At 40.6% G+C, this 16,001-nt stretch overlaps 1 protein-coding gene across 2 annotated transcripts in view; it reads right to left on the bottom strand.

The window, feature by feature from the left end:
• The window catches only part of LOC115012795 (oxysterol-binding protein-related protein 7-like), a 17,579-nt gene extending 1,578 nt beyond the window's left edge, over positions 1-16,001 (bottom strand). The window contains exons 1-22 of one of the 2 annotated variants that reach the window (XM_029438596.1): positions 15,866-16,001; positions 9,308-9,527; positions 8,679-8,822; positions 8,448-8,501; positions 8,211-8,324; positions 7,834-8,001; positions 7,063-7,204; positions 6,407-6,525; positions 5,971-6,060; positions 5,727-5,883; positions 5,295-5,428; positions 4,526-4,618; positions 3,596-3,776; positions 3,437-3,511; positions 2,723-2,937; positions 2,516-2,653; positions 2,371-2,434; positions 2,194-2,272; positions 1,330-1,474; positions 983-1,133; positions 450-576; positions 172-294 (exon numbers count right to left, since the gene is read on the bottom strand). In XM_029438596.1, coding sequence (XP_029294456.1) covers positions 172-294; positions 450-576; positions 983-1,133; positions 1,330-1,474; positions 2,194-2,272; positions 2,371-2,434; positions 2,516-2,653; positions 2,723-2,937; positions 3,437-3,511; positions 3,596-3,776; positions 4,526-4,618; positions 5,295-5,428; positions 5,727-5,883; positions 5,971-6,060; positions 6,407-6,525; positions 7,063-7,204; positions 7,834-8,001; positions 8,211-8,324; positions 8,448-8,501; positions 8,679-8,822; positions 9,308-9,475 — 2,681 coding nt within the window. In that variant the 5' untranslated portion in view covers positions 9,476-9,527; positions 15,866-16,001. The remainder of the gene's footprint in view (positions 1-171; positions 295-449; positions 577-982; positions 1,134-1,329; positions 1,475-2,193; positions 2,273-2,370; positions 2,435-2,515; positions 2,654-2,722; positions 2,938-3,436; positions 3,512-3,595; positions 3,777-4,525; positions 4,619-5,294; positions 5,429-5,726; positions 5,884-5,970; positions 6,061-6,406; positions 6,526-7,062; positions 7,205-7,833; positions 8,002-8,210; positions 8,325-8,447; positions 8,502-8,678; positions 8,823-9,307; positions 9,528-15,865) is intronic. The other variant, XM_029438597.1, reaches the window with a different exon arrangement.

Here is a 16,001-nt window from a genome sequence, read left to right as displayed (position 1 = left end):
TTTAACTTCAGATGAATATTTTTCCTAATATTTATTACTTTTACTAGGGACAAAAATTCAGGATCTTCCTTATATTAACAATACTTTACTCCAGTGATGAGGACTTGCAGGAGACAGATTCTAAATATAAGAGGCAACATTTGGTTGTGATTAAAACGTAGAGCTCCTCACCTAAAGAACCTGGAACTGTGCTCCTCCCCACTCTTGGCCATCTCCTTCCTCCTCTCCCTCTGCTTCTCCTCCACCTCATCCTTCTTTTTATCTGCTTCCGCTACCTTCCCCTCCTCCAGCAGCCTGATGGAGAGAGTAAACACCTGCTCAACATGGAAGACGGTGCAACAACTGAAAAGAGTATCATCATGTGTGTACACATACGTTATTCATTCATACATACATACATACATACATACATACATACATACATACATACACACACATCAAGTGTGTACCTCTGGTCTGGTCTGAAGCGTGCGTCTGTAGGTGGGAGGACTGCCTTCAGCTCTGGAGTCAATTCGTTTAGTTCTCTGGCGTAACGCGAGAAGCCGTAGAACTGGGCGTGGTCATCAGGCTGCACATCTAACCAGGAAATGATATCATGCATATCAAGACTGGGGACATTAGACGATGTGGAAAAATTTAAAATGATCCCATTTGCAAATGTAACACTCTTGCATGTTAAACAGACGTCAGAGCTGTCTGTTTCTTAAACACAACGCAGAGACTGTTCTGGTCACCACTATCGGGCCAGGAGTTCAGAGTTTTAACGGGGCCATGATAAACACAGTAAATACACAGAGTAAAGAAAAAGACCCATGTATTTGCTATTAAAATTCACCAAATTCAAAAATTATTTCTACATCTTCTACACTAATTTAGAACCAGTCAGTGTTTTGCAATATGAATGTAAATGAGGCCAACACCTGAAATGGTCAGGGCTTTTGAGGACTTCTCCAGTGCTCAGACTGGATCGAATGGTACTTACTGGGCTTCCAGATGCACTTTGGTGTAGACAGGGTATCACAGAAAATGCCCTCATGCCAAAGGCCTCCGAAACGATGAACCACCTCTCCAGTCCGGTCCAGAACCACACCCTGCACCTCATTCTTACTGTTGTCTGAGCTCCAGTAGCGGGACTGGAATACGGGGAGGAATGGGTCACGGTGGTTAAACAGGAGAAGTGGACAAGAAAAGTATAAGTACATTATTCTCTCTTGTAACTGGACTAGAAGTAACTGATGCACACAGAGGAGAGGCTGGTTAATCAGGGACATCAATGAGAGAGTGAGTGTGTGTGTGTGTGTGTGTGTGTGTGTGTGTGTGCGTCCTGACCTTGACAAAGGTGATTTTGCAGGTGCAGGAGTCGCTCTTTGTGTTTTTGATTACCACCTCCCCATAGTGCTCCAACCAGCGGTCCTGACTCAGCACGTTGTGGATACATGTAACTACCTTGTTCCATTCATAGTGATCACCGTACCTACAGACAGACACACTTTGTAGATAAACGCAGTACTGAGCATCTTCAGCAGATGGCCAGAGTGCATTATAAAGACTATTTTATTGGCTGCAATACATGACTGCTTTCATGCTGCAGGCTTACTAATTCCTAAATTTCTCTCGGGCTCAATAAAGTATCAATCTACTACTACTGGATGCATCTAGCCAACAATAAAACCCAAATGGCTGTGATGTTACGGCTAGTTGCATTAAAAAAAACTACCATCTTAGATCACAGATTGGCTTGTTTTGTTCTGTGCACAGTACAAAACCATAAAGGTCAAATCATTTGTCAATCCCTTGAATCCATTTGCACAAGTTTTGTTTTGCATGTCTGATTAACCATGCAGAAAGGAAACTACACATTCAACCACCTTATTCCTGTGACCGGTTTGTTTTGGACGAGCTGGATATAATCAGTAGACTTTTGTTCTTCAAAGCGCAGAGTTGTCTGTGGTGTTTTTTTATTCACAAATTCCTCAACTATTGCAGAGACAAGAGCAACCTAGCAGCTACGTTAGCGTTTGTAGTAATTCTTGTTTCAACGTCTTAACATAAAGAAATGTATACTCTGGTTGGGCTGACGTCATCGACCACTGCGCCCAACACAGATTTAAAGAATGGATATTAATTCATTCATATACATTTTTAATGTGTTGCTTTGTGCGACTGCTGGTGTTAAATAAAGCAGTGGCTCACCTGGGCAGGGAAACATTGACCAGTCCAGACGAGAGGATCTCCATTGACTTTCCCCAAAACTTGTTCTTCCATCTCTGATCTGAGACAGACAGACAGACAGACAGACAGAGCATTAGTGTGAAGTCCACTCATACAACACAGGTGGGTCCAGCACATCTTGAAACACGCAGCTCCTACCTTGCCAGAAAGTGAAGTTTTCTGACTCTGCATGGCAGGCAGACATGGGCGGGTGATGGCAGACCTGAAAGCACAACAAGCATTAGTTTGTTCTAATGTCAGATGTTGAGATTTAGTCAGCATGATTCTATATCCTTTGCGTTACCTGCTCACTGATGTAGTGGAAGCCTCGGTCTTCTCTGTGACTCTCGTATGTTTCTCCCAGAACAGGATTGAAGGGTTTGTAGTGATTCCTCCATGAAGCCCAGGCGTATCCAGAAATGGAGAATACTGCCACGTAAACCTGGGGACATGTATTGTTTTGTATTCATGAACTCAACTGCAGTGGGCTAGGAAAGTAAAGCAAACTCACCATTCTCTCATATGGATCATCAATGCGGTTGGCGATGTCCAGCAGCTCCGAGTACTCCAGCTCTTCACTAAGTCTCTGCAGCAAAGACAGAGGCTCATTGAGAGCGACTGGCATGGAGATTCTGGACAGGTCCTTGCCGATGTTGTTGTACAGGATGTTCATGATGCCAATGTGGCTGTTGTCTGCTCCTGGGAAGAGGATGGCAGTGCGACGTCCTGCATCACAGCAACATAAATCAGTACAACTAAAGGACATCCAAAAAATGCACAGAAGTAGACAACATGACATGAAATACACAGAACCAATATGGAAATATCTAATTAATAGCAATTCTTTGAACTCAGTATCCATTCGTGTCGGTGACTGACTGACTGCTGCGCAACTGGAGAAACCATTGTGTCACAAATCTGGTGAATATGCACTTATGCTACGGCTCAAAGCTTTTAATTAGATCTTTTAAATGTAAAGTCTTGTTTATGTCTTTTATGTCTTATGCATTTACCTAATAAATAATAAGATATAACCTTAGACATTTTGTTTGTACAGCTCAGTGGACACAGACACATTTGCAGTGCAAGGAAAAAGCAGCAGAGCTCGTCCTCCCACTGTGCCATCAGGACGCAGCGTCTTGTATGTAAAATCAGTACTGAAGAGCCTAGACAGTAGACATCACTGCACTCACAATGTAATGAAACTACACAATGGAGGAGTTACCAGTATTAGTGAGGACTGGGCTGGGATTGTCAGGAGCGTTGATCAGACTGGCCCGGTAGTTGAGGGTAGCAGTGGCTGAGGAGAAGAGGAGAATGTCAGTTCATCTTGGAGCGCTCTGACCACTACTGGCTGCTGGATGGGTGGCAGGTAAACACTCACTGTGTCCCTCTTCAGGCTCTGAGTTGCTGGTGGTGGTGATGTCACTCAGGCCCGACTCATCCGAAGCCTCTGCCTCTGATGAGCTCTCGCAAATGATCACCTCACTGGCATCAAAATACTCTGCCATGGATTCTGCCACTGAGGGCGCACGATGACATTGACGACCCATAGACGGTGTCCTCTGTTACGGAGCGCAGAGAACAATGTGGTTCGAATCACGTTTTCATTTTTCAAATGAACGGTTTGTACAAAGTAACAGTTTGAGCGAGACCATTAGCCAACAGACGCATAAGAAACTAGTGAATCTTCTGCAACCTACAAACAGTAGTTGTTGCGTCAATGTTGTTTACAGAACTCAGGGGGAATTCTAAATGTTGCCACACCGGTAACTTCAGGGAGGATTTTCCAGTTCTGTTTTTATGGGTTGTGAGTTTTTGTATTCTTCACTCGCGCTTAAGCCTCCAACAACATGATGTGTGTGCGTGCGTGCGTGCGCTGCCCCTGTGCAAGCGCCGTGTATGCCGTGTGTGGCTGTGACGTTACCGTTTGTGTCACTGTGTGTGATGTAGAACCATCATACTGCACGTGTGTAAATGTGATCGGTGAAGCTCTACAAGTAATACGCAACTCTTGCCTCCCAAACAAAACTTCTACACGCATTGTTCTGGTCTTGGGTATAACTGTCTGAGCAGCATGAAGATAAGTCTAGATCCCAACCACATGACAACACTGTCATTCATTTGTCTTCTATTCACAGACCTCCGTGAGGGGAAGAATCAAGATGTGCTCTTCTGCGATAGCTTCTGGGAGAATGTCAACATTTTCTCTTTGATTTTTTTTTTTTTTCACATTTTAGATGCATGATGAATGAATGCAAATGAGTGACAGCTAGATGATGAAATTGACACAAACACACTACACAGTACACACCTGGTCAGGACGGACGGTGCAGAAGGATTCCTCAGTAGAGTCAGAGGACAGGGAAAGTGAATGGACTTTGGTCAGACGGGACTGTATGTCAAGCTAGACACACATGCATGGGCGCACATACACAGACCAGCCATGCAAGACAAATGAAGTGGAAACACAGAAGATAAAAAATAAATTGTCAGAATTAAGCGACTTGTGGACTGTTGCTCACAGTGAGAACATAAGGGGCAGCCAGCTGCCAGGCAAACCAACAACAAAATAAAGCTCAAAGTCACAGCAACTGATGTCCCATTGGTTGGAGAAGACATGCAGCATGGACAGAAAACAAGCAGGCAGCTTAGAAGCCTCATGCAACACCAAAGAAAAGGAGTTACTGAGCACTGCAGTTTGACAGCAGGAATTAAGCCACTCGACTGACAAGACTGTTCGGTTTCAGTGTGTGACAACGCTCATGTAAACCGTGTGTGTGGAAATAGTTAGAAAAAGACTTGAGGTGTGTTCCTTCCTGTGATGACTTGTGCCCCTCCTGCCTAGAAACAGCCCAAACCTGCTTAACAGTTTCACGAGCACCGCACCAACAGACAGTGAGGGCTGGGCCTTCAATGTCTCCCTGCAGGCCGATACTATTATTTTGTGCCAATAATCAGGGTGATAACTCTGGGACAAAATGTTTGGAGGGCAGTGAAGAAGTGAACAGACAGGGCTGAGGCACTTTGTTGGAGTTTTGCTTCCATGTAACCCAGATCTGCTTGTAGTGAGCGAGTGTTACCTCAGACATTGTGCTGCAGAGTGTAGCAAGCTGCTGGGAGGTGTTGTGCCTCAGGTCCGGGCCAGTCCAGGCCTGCCTCAGTCTCTCTCTCTCCATGGTCAAAATCTCATGAACTGACTTGAGAGATGCGTGAACTGTAACACAACAGTCACAAAGTCCAGTTCATGAATATATACATGCAACAAATATGCTACCTGTAATAACGGCACAGATGTTGGAGAGTAGCGAGTGTTGGATTATGCATTTTTGATTTATCAAATTAATTAATTAAATTAAAAGGTAACCACAACCGCCTAATGTGAGACTTATAGGTCATTTCAAATAAACATTTTTTGCAAAAAACAATGAACTGAAATGTCACAGTGTTGAGCCCATCTGGAAAATATACAGCAGTCATTTAAAATGAGCTCATTGAGAGAAATGCAGCTGTACCCCTCTGAGAAGAGGTGCAGATGTCCTGGTGAAGCTTCTTGGCCTCAGGTGATGTGACCTGGGGGTTGGACAGCTGAGAGTAAACATAGTCAGGGATGGACTGAACAGACGCCCCCACACCGGTGCTGCCGTTAGTACTCAGGTGACTGGAAGTGAACTGGGAAAGAGGAAATTTATAAATCAAACAGTCAGAACTAAATGAAGATGAATGGCATCACTGCATACAAAAGTTAGTGAGCCCTACCATTCCCCCCATGGCTTCGACGCGGGACAGAGTCCTGGAGTGACCAAACCCTTTCCCCGTCCTCCTCTTGGGTTTCTCCAGGGACAGATTCTAAAACACAGACCACCAGAATTATAGCTTCTCTCTAAAAACATTAAATATTTATATTGCTGAATGTGTATTTGTAGACTGATATGGATCTACTTTCTGTAATCTATCCTTCCAAAAGGAGGTATTCAAAATAAAGATTATCCAATTGGTCTTTGAGGCATCCCCTGGGGATCCACTAAGTGTTACATTATCTTAATCAACATTTTGTCAGTTGAGTCATGAAAGCCTTCCAGCTAATTAGCTTGCATTAAACACGAGACAAATCATTTCAGGACAATGGCATTTTATTTTTTACAGTGAAATATGATTCGAAGAATCACCACTCAGTTGTTACCAGAGCACTCACCTGCATGCTGATTCGCATCTCCAGGTCTGTGTTTGTGATCGGCAGGCCACCTTCCAGCCAATGGAGTCTCTGGATGAGCTGGGCCAGCTCTGTCAGCTCCGCCTGACAGCGAGCCAGGTCTGACAAACAGGGGGTCAAAGGTCACTCGAGGGATTAACAGAAGTCGCAAAAAGGTTTTGCATCTATTCCTATCAAGACAATAAAAGAATCGACGCGTGTATATTGTTTTTGTATAGAGATACATGTATGGAGTCTAGGGTTGAGTACATCTCCAGTTGTTCTTTTTGAACGATCTTAATAATTGTATTTAGCTAATTTAATAGTCTGCCCTTGAAGAGTGAGAGCCGCTGCCAAGCCTATCACAGCGGAGACAAACAGCCTGTAGAGCCGGCACATTTTTTTATCCAATTTAAAAAGGTTTCTTTTGACCATCAAGATTTGTGATTGTTGGAACAGTGAACAGGGAGATTTTGGCAAATTTCTCTTTTTTTCTTCTGGAATGAAGTGTGTTTTAAAGGTGCTCCGCCCCTTGTTGGAAGGAGGCCGGTTGGAGGTTGGAAATTTAACACATCGCCCAAACCACATTGAGCCTTTCACTGCTGAAAATAAGGAACTACGACTTCCCTCCGTGGTCGAAGATTACAGATGGTTCTCACCGTTCGAAGTTGCATCAATGTCGTGGGTCTGCTGAAGCCACGCTGACACCTTGCTGGTCACCCCTGGATGGGAGTCGACGGCAGGGGCGGGGCTTCCCATCTCTGGATGATACACAGATGCTGAGCTGGCATAGTGAGGAGGCTGGACAATCAAACATAAGTTTAAGTCATAATTAAAACCAATTACAATGGTTTGTCAGTTACTCAATTAATCCATCGACAGACAATTTAAATCAAATCACAATTTTGATAATCTATTAAAAATACCAAACATTTGCTGCTCACAGAGGTGATATTTGATCTCATAGAATCTTAAACGGAATACCTTTCAGCTCGTCAGACATGCATAACTGTCTTTAGCATTTAGCATGAACTAAATGCATTTATTTTTAGACTAAAGCAATTGATCAAGTAATTGAAAACACAATCAAGTGATTGACATCAAGTACTTCGGGTAGTGGTGACCTCTTTAGTGAATGTTTCACAAAAGTCATTTCCAAATTCTTCATGTTGATAAGAGTTTTGTATGTAGAAGGTTAGTAAGATAGCTTTGGTAGTATGATATAAGGATACAAAATATTGGTGGTAAAAAAAACAATCCACCACTTCCCACATTTAATTGTGCCTTTTGGTTGTTTCCATAGCAACAATACAGTCCGGTAGTATTTTCTTATGAACGATACAAATAGTGATTTTAATTTCATTAAAATGTTTAGTTTTTTTTTTAACTTTGTGATGAAATGTGTGACATTAACTTGAATCTCTACTGACCGTTGCTCTGTTTGTCTGGGCGAGATTAGCCATGGTTGGCAGGTTGCTCGGGCCCATGGAGAGAGCGTGAAGGACGCCATGATGGACACTCATTGCCTCGTTTTTCCTAAATACACGATGGGCACACAGCTTGGTCAACCAGATGTAGAAGATGTCATGGCTCTTTGCCTAATGAGGAGAGCGAGAACAAATAAATACAAAATGGCTACAATATATCCAAATGTCTGGTTGAAAACTTCATCTGGACCCTTTAGATTTGACTGATAGTTAATTATAAGTAACTATTTTCTCATGAAGTTTAGTTTTGCAGATGGCAATGTTGTCCATGTGGTTAATAATTCTGCACCACCTCAGAGGTCCGGTGCCGTGTAGGTTACCTTGAGGTGGTAGAGGTTATCTCCAGCATCCAGGTCTATGCCTTTGGCCTTCTTGTTGATGGACATGACCGCCAGGCTGACGTCCAGAGAGCCATGGAGCTTCCCTCTCTGAATCTAAAACAATATTTTAAATGATAAATTCAAACCGAGCCGTTAAGACAACAGAAAATACAGAGTTCAGGACCGTCTCTATTGCTTGGTGTGTCTGAAGTTGTCAGCTGCATGTTCATGACTTACATCTTGCTGCGTCTTTGAGTACTTGAGATTTCCTTTCTCCAATATGAAGTATCTCTGAATAGGACCAATCACAGTGAAGTGTTAGAATAAAGATAAGGTAAAACCACCTGTCTCAGTCCAAAGATCATGATAACCAGAAATAATTAAAATGTTGAATAGACATTTACTTTAATAAACCTGGGTAAAGAGAAAGGATGAGATGCTGTCCAATCTGGGCTGTGCTGTGCTCACCTTGTGCCAGCCTTTGAGTGGGTACTTCCTCTTCTTCATCAAGTAGCCTTCACAGATCCCAGGGATACTGAGGTCCAGAGAGGAGCTGGGAACTGAATACATATCCAGATTCTCCAAGTCCTCCATCACCTCCCAGTGACGAGACTGAGAAAGGACACTTTCATCATTACTAAATAAAATAATTAATTAAATACATTTGGCCTTTAGTGTACAGTAGTTGTAGATTGAAATGTCTTAAAGCATGACAATGACCCATTTTCATGTATTAAAAGAAAACAACAAGTAAAGTTAGGAATGATGATAAATAATAAAGAAATATATATTTTATTATTTTACTTTTATTAAATCTTTTTTCCCCCAGACTTAGAAAGACTGAGGAGTGATTGAAGAGAAACAATGTACACAGATGCGTTTGATTTTCTCTTTAGGCTTCAGCTACAGCAAAAAGGCAAAATAAAATATCCTCTCCTTTGTTGGCAGAGGTTAAACAGTGTATGACTGCTGAGAATGGTAAGAAATATGATAAAACAAGGAGAGATGAATACAGCCAGTTGAGCTTTAACTTTGATCTTCTCATGTACTAAACACAAAAGTGTAGAGCCAGATTCTGCACCTGCGAGTCTTTTTACCTGTTTTAATTGTTTGGAGGAGCCGGTGCTGCTGTTCCTTGAGTGGCCAGGTTTAAATGTGCTGGCTGGGGATTTGTCATGGCCGCTTATCACCGATTGGCTGCTGCTCAGAGGTGGCGGACACACCTGAGGGTCCATTGGGGCAATGTAATGAGGAAAGCCTTGCATTGAGTGAGAGGACCTTCAGGACAGGTTGTTTCTCATGGCAAAGGTCACGGTGCTGAGGAAATAAACTAAACGTGTCACCAGAACAGTGATAAAATCAATCAAGATTGAGAAATTTAAATACATGTACAGTAACACAATCAAGTTCAAACAAATGTCAATTCCAAAATGAGATTAGACTATTGGGACTCCTTGGTGATTGTTATTAGCCATCTTAAGTTATATAGGGTCATTTTTCTTTCTTACGCAGCTTTTTGTCTTAATGGATGCACTCAGTATGTGAAGCTGTTCATTAAAGGATCATATTTGCCTTTAGTTCCAAACCTTGGTCATCTTATTTTGGCTTGTAAAAGTCAAACTAGGCACATTAAACAGAAAGACCATTTATGCGTTATAACATCAGGATTCAAATGCAAACATTTATATCAGAGCAGTACAATCTACCTTTACCTTACATCAGTTGTGATTTAGGAAGTTTGAAATTCACTAGATCATTAGCTCAAACAGCATCATTAGAATCAAACCAGTCAACAGAGGGCCCATTTATCTAGTGGCTCTTCCTGCTCCACTGGAAAAATAAAAACAAGACACACCCCTCCTCAACTGCTGCTTTCCCTTTTCTCATTCAGCAGGTGAAAACAGCCGGCAAGAGAAAGTTGAAATAGCAGTTGAATGTTTGGGGCAGCTGATGGCTAGCATCCATGATCACATGATCGTGTGTTCAAAGAAAAAAAAAAGAAAAAAGGAAAAAAGGTTCACTTCAGCTTAGGATGGTCAACTACAGTCAATGTTTTATATTTGACTAAATCCCTACATAGACATAAATATTGATCTACCATGATGTGAAATGTTACAAAAGACAAAAACTTTAATCCATAACGCCCACTTCTACACTAAAATTAAATCAAGTGCACAGCTTCAGCAAGTAGTAACTGACAACAATGACAGTACATAAAACCATAATGAGGCAATTGAAAACAGTTAAAATGAGGAAAGCCTTGGTGACACAAGAACAAATAAAACACACCTGTGTTGGCCTGATGTCTAACAAGCTGCTCCACACAGGACCATTCTCTCGAGAATAACTGTAGAGCCGCAATAATTCCACTCAAAGTTTCTATGTAAAAGTAAAACTGTTACACTGGGAGCAATGTCATACCGACTGATTGTGTGCCTGTCAGACTGGAGCATATCAGAACCCAGCAGGTATCTGGGAGGGGCTGAAAGTAGAGCAACTCTCCACCTGACCCAACAGGCCTGCCAGCTCTGTCATCACAAGGATGACAGGATGTGTAACATTTGTTGTCAGTAAATGTACGTAGAAACAGAAGAGCTCTGAGCAGCATTCAAAAACCCATTCAGCCGTACAAAGACAAATAGTGGACACTCCTGTGTGGGTGATTTAACAAAAAGGTCAAAACATTAAAAAGTGGGTTAAATTTTATAGAAGGTGAAATCACACTTATAGGTCACCACAAATACTTCGGTTGAGAAAACTACATCAAATTAATAACAGTTTAGAGACAAGTCTTGTGATATATTAGTACATTTATCTTATTGTCAACAAATCACATGTGACCTAAAGCAGTTAATGTGATGAAATACTTTAAATAAAATGTGTAGTTCTGAACCACCTGCTACAAAGAAATAGGGACAGGATTTCACCTCTACTACTGGGTCCATACAATCCAAATTCATCAATCCTCAAAATCAACAGTGATTAGAAAAGCCCGTTATCCTAGGTTTAGATTTAAGTTGAAGTAGTTTGTCATATTATATATTATAATTTAGTCTTAAAAAAAAGCTTCAATGAGTAAAATATGCCCCTTTAAGTTTACACATTGTACCTTAAGTGCACTCAGTTCATGGCTATGTTTAAATGGGTTTTGACAAGTTTGCAAATTTAACAAGCAAACATGTAAAATCCCAACAATGCCAGCTATTCCTGTTGAAATGGTGCAGGAGCCTGGTTCCTAAATACCATACAGTCACTAGAATAAAAAAATTAAAACTTCTCTACTCATGCATTATTATTAATAGTAATAATAATAATAATAATGCTTATTTCACAGTAAAAAATAAAAACCTTCACAAAATTCATATTCACTTCTTAAGGTTTATGTAATTTTGTACAATTTAAATTTGTTGCAGTTATTAAATAATGATTCAATAATGATAATAATCTGTTCATTCTTTTCATTTTTAGTTCTGATTGTCGAAATGACAGACAGCGTCCAGCATACGTTGGGCAGTAAATGCAATCAGCCAGTTGTAAGATCAGGCCACTGCTCTGCCGTCTGTCTAAAGGCTGTGACACACTAAGCAGATATCGGCCGTCTGTTAATGTCCGGCTGTCGGTAAAAATCTTTTGGCCTTGTTTTTGCAGTCCTTCTCACGATGTCCGCATTTTTGCCGACAGTCTGTGGCAGATTCAGCATGTTGAATCGGTAGCGGAGACAGTCTGCAAAATAAATCACTCCGATTGGCTGTTTAGCGAATCAGTGCACAAGAAGAGAAACGGAAGTCAACGGCTTGTTTACTTTATCAATGAAATGCCGGTCAATATAAACAATATACGAGTTGAAAACACAAAAAACCTTGCCTGTTGAAAAACCATACAAGTGGGTTGAGAACAACAACGCGCGTTTCTAGAAGTGTGGCGCAAGTGACCTTACCAGATTTGTGCTCGCAACTCATTAATCTCTCAGTGCCGAGACAAAACTAAAATGCATCGCTTTGAGTCATCCAGTAGAGAAAGGGCGCTGTGTAAAAAAAAAAAAAAAAACCTAAAAAAAAGTTTCTTTTTTTAAAGAGCTTTCCTGCAAGTTGGAACAGAAGAAGACATTCCCTGCGTGCTTTGTACTACACATCATTATGCGATTACAGACTCAAACATGTACATTCCAAACACAAACTGATAAGATGCCTACCTTATGAGGGACATTGTTGACGAAATAGATGTGCACTTTTTTGTGCCCTGGGTCTGTTTTGTTATGCAAATTAATGACATGTGCACTTCAAAAGAAAATGATGGGATGCTGCCATAATTAAACTCTGAATGGCTAGAAACTACTAGACGTGAGATCTAACCCTTTAACGTCGACGGGAATAGGACACTATTGCTAAGAAAAAAGATTCAATCAAGACTAATTGCGCTCTACTGGCTGGTTTCGACTGCGGTCCAAAACAAAACGGAACCAAACAAGCACAGGATTAAAATAGACAAACAATACTGCAGTAATTGCTATTAAGTAAAATGTGATTTTATATGAGCTAAGGAGGCTATAGAGAAGTAACCTAGCTACCATACATTGTTGAAAGGATGAACAATGCATCACAGTGAGGTATTGTAGCTGTCGGCGAAGGCTGAATGACATGCGTGTCACCAACAGGATGTTGTAGGAAATTATCACCAAGGACAGACCAACTGTCATTGTTAACAACATCTTAACCGATTGTACTGTGATGGTGTGTTTGAATTCAGCATTGCTAATAAATATTCAGGCATCTGACACCACATTTTTATATTGCATTGACTAAAGTCAGGGTGGTATTTATTTGCACCTGTAAAACTTGATATTATTGTTCTCAGGAACCTTAAAAACATTCCATTTTCAAAGAATTTGTTTTTGTATAGGAGTTCCAAACAAAATGATCAAATATGACAAGGTACAGTATGGTTATTTGAAACCATTTCTTAATTGAATTTATGTACAATGCCCCTCACTGTTCCCTATCTGTCATAGCCCAGGTATGACACTTATATGTTGAGTCATTAACAAGGACAGAAGAAGTAGTTTAGAACAACCATGACAGGTATGTGGTCTGGCCAGTAAACCAGAGGGCAAGGGCTAAGATACAGCCCTGAGAGAATTATTTAACAAACAACTGTACCCTGGAGCAGATAACAAGGCCACGTGTCAGTTGCAGAATTTTGTCAACTGACCAACCCTGCTCACACCTCCTTTAGGAACCCTCCTCTCTCTCCTCTGAACAGACATGAGCCAATTGAGATGACCTACATGATGACAGAACAGACCAATTCCCAGGGAACACAAGAAGCCATGTTATGAGACGTATTTACAGCTAACACTTGCAGCAAGTCAGACAAAAATAGCAATGGGAACCATGGTATACCCTGACCCAACCAAATATCAGATTCATCAAAATAAGCAGTTTGTATCATGGGGTGCTCTTTAAGGGAAGTGGGAAGTGTTGTTTTGAACAATCTGTTCTTTTACATTCACATCTATGTGATGGCAAGTCAGACAGGACACCTGAACAGACTGGTTCTCTCGCCCTCTTCTAACCTCCATCTTTTACTCCCTCCTTCCTTCCAGGAATGTGCCAGAGCAACATGCACAGGCTGTTTGGCCACATGTGACTGATGGGAATTCTCTTTAGGTTCAAATACAATGCTACAGTTTAGGGTGCAGTTTTGTCCCAATATGTAGAATACAAGGGAAAGTAAAGTGCTCAATACAGACAAAACCTGGAGTCTATTACAGCAAAGACAAGCAACACATCTGGTGACTGATTTCCACAGGAGCTGATACAATTAATGTGAACACAGTATAAATTAGATAGTAGCACCATTTTATGCTATTCACTTGTTTCCCGTTTTTGTAATAGTAACCTAGCTTAACTCTTTTACTAATACCACCTATGGCTTTAAATGAAGGCCTTAAAATTAAAAAAAATTAAAAGGTTCTCAATTTGAAATTCAGAGCAACATGGCGACAGCTGTGCGGGCAGCTAATTATCCTAACACACAAGCCCCTCTACACACAATGACCAGCACTATCCCTTTGAGAATAGTACATAATAGAACAGTATTATTAATGTTGATGTATAATGAATGGGATTACTATTCCTTATTTCATGTATTACATAAAGTATTTCCCCTTTGGAAAGAAAGAAACAAAACATTTTATTTACCCATTTTATGTGCACTCGTTTCATTTCAGTTTAGAGAGTCTAGTTTTCTGCACGCCCGACCCGCCTATAAAAACAGGTCACGTCAAGTAATGATCCTGTTCACTTTCAGCTGTATGGGAGTCGTGTTAAGTTACTGCTGATGAAAACCCAGCATTTCCTGATTTTTCAGTCTTACAGTAAATGTTTTAAAAAACAAAAACAGGGGGCTTACATTTTGCAGAATGTTTAAGAAATGAAATGCATTTACCACCAAATTAGTGGAGCTTGTCTACTTGAACATTTTTAACTGACAAATGAAAACTTATTTGTTCAGCACTCTTTGTTTTAATCTGATCTTTTACATGTTATATTACCATTATGCATTCCTTTGTTTTATTTATATCTTTTATATAATTTTTTATTTGCCTCTTGTTATTTGCTTGGTTTTATCTTACATTATTTGCACTTGTTTTAATGCCCCAATATTAATTTTTTTTCAGTTTGTTGTAAAAAAAAAAAAGCTTTGAACGTGAACACAGGGGTTTATTGATGTTCCCAGCCAATATTATACCTTTTTAAACATGTAAATACTTTGCTTGCGTTTTATAAAGAATTGTGGATTCAGCCATACTTTCTCTTTTTCAACACAACATCATTTCTGTCAAATGTTGTATTTGTACAGTCTGTAAAGCACACTGAGACAAATGTATAATTTGTGATATTGGGCTATATAAATACATTTGATTTGGAGGCCTAGTTTCCAGCCACCTAGGTTAGGACACGCAGGGAGAGAAACAGGTTAAAGGTCTTAAATCCAACTGACAGACATTGTTTTCGTGAGGTAGTAAGAATAATTTTGAGGTTTCTTGAATTAGCCTAACTCTAGATTAGTAGTAAATGCTGTGTTTCTCAAAAAACAATAATGTATTGTTTGTAAAAAATCAAATACGTAGCTCTGCGATTCTGATGTAAATATATTAATTTAAGTACAAAAAATGTATATAGCGAGTAGAAATCCACCAACAAGACAACACACCCAAGTGAAAAAAAGAGCATCAACCACACGTGTGTGTGCGCGCGTGCGCGCGTGTGTGTGTGTGTGTCAGTTAGAAGACTTAATAAACAGGTTTTCTTCAAGTGAACACCGCCATAGGACCAGCGCGACGACTACACTACAGACACATTTCCTATGGCCGATAACATTTATAAATGTTCTCTTAAATTATTTGGTATTGGCTAGATTCCCACGTTGGAAAAACTAACGCCACAACCAAAAATGCTGACAAGTATCGTTTATGTGACATCAGATATCAGAAAGTTAAAAACATTCGCCATCTTTTTTCACCTTGCAAACAAAATGTACACAAAAGGTCCCTGACAAAACAAAACACCAAGGGATTTCTTAAAAGTTTCTTTCGCTTGAAAAGTAAAACAGTATTAAACATACAGTTTAAAGATACATGTTTCTGAACTCACCTTGTTATATTGAGAGGTGGCGTGCTGCTGCATGGAAACCACCGGCTGAACTGATGGACCTCCTGGGAGAACCTGCGTCGCTGAGCCGCCCTCGTTCTGCGAGTGGCACAGATCACAGCTTTGCAGGTGCACCGGC

This window comes from Cottoperca gobio, chromosome 8, assembly GCF_900634415.1.
Source record: "Cottoperca gobio chromosome 8, fCotGob3.1, whole genome shotgun sequence".
Lineage (NCBI taxonomy): Eukaryota > Metazoa > Chordata > Actinopteri > Perciformes > Bovichtidae > Cottoperca > Cottoperca gobio.
This window is presented reverse-complemented; position numbering and strand designations above follow the sequence as displayed.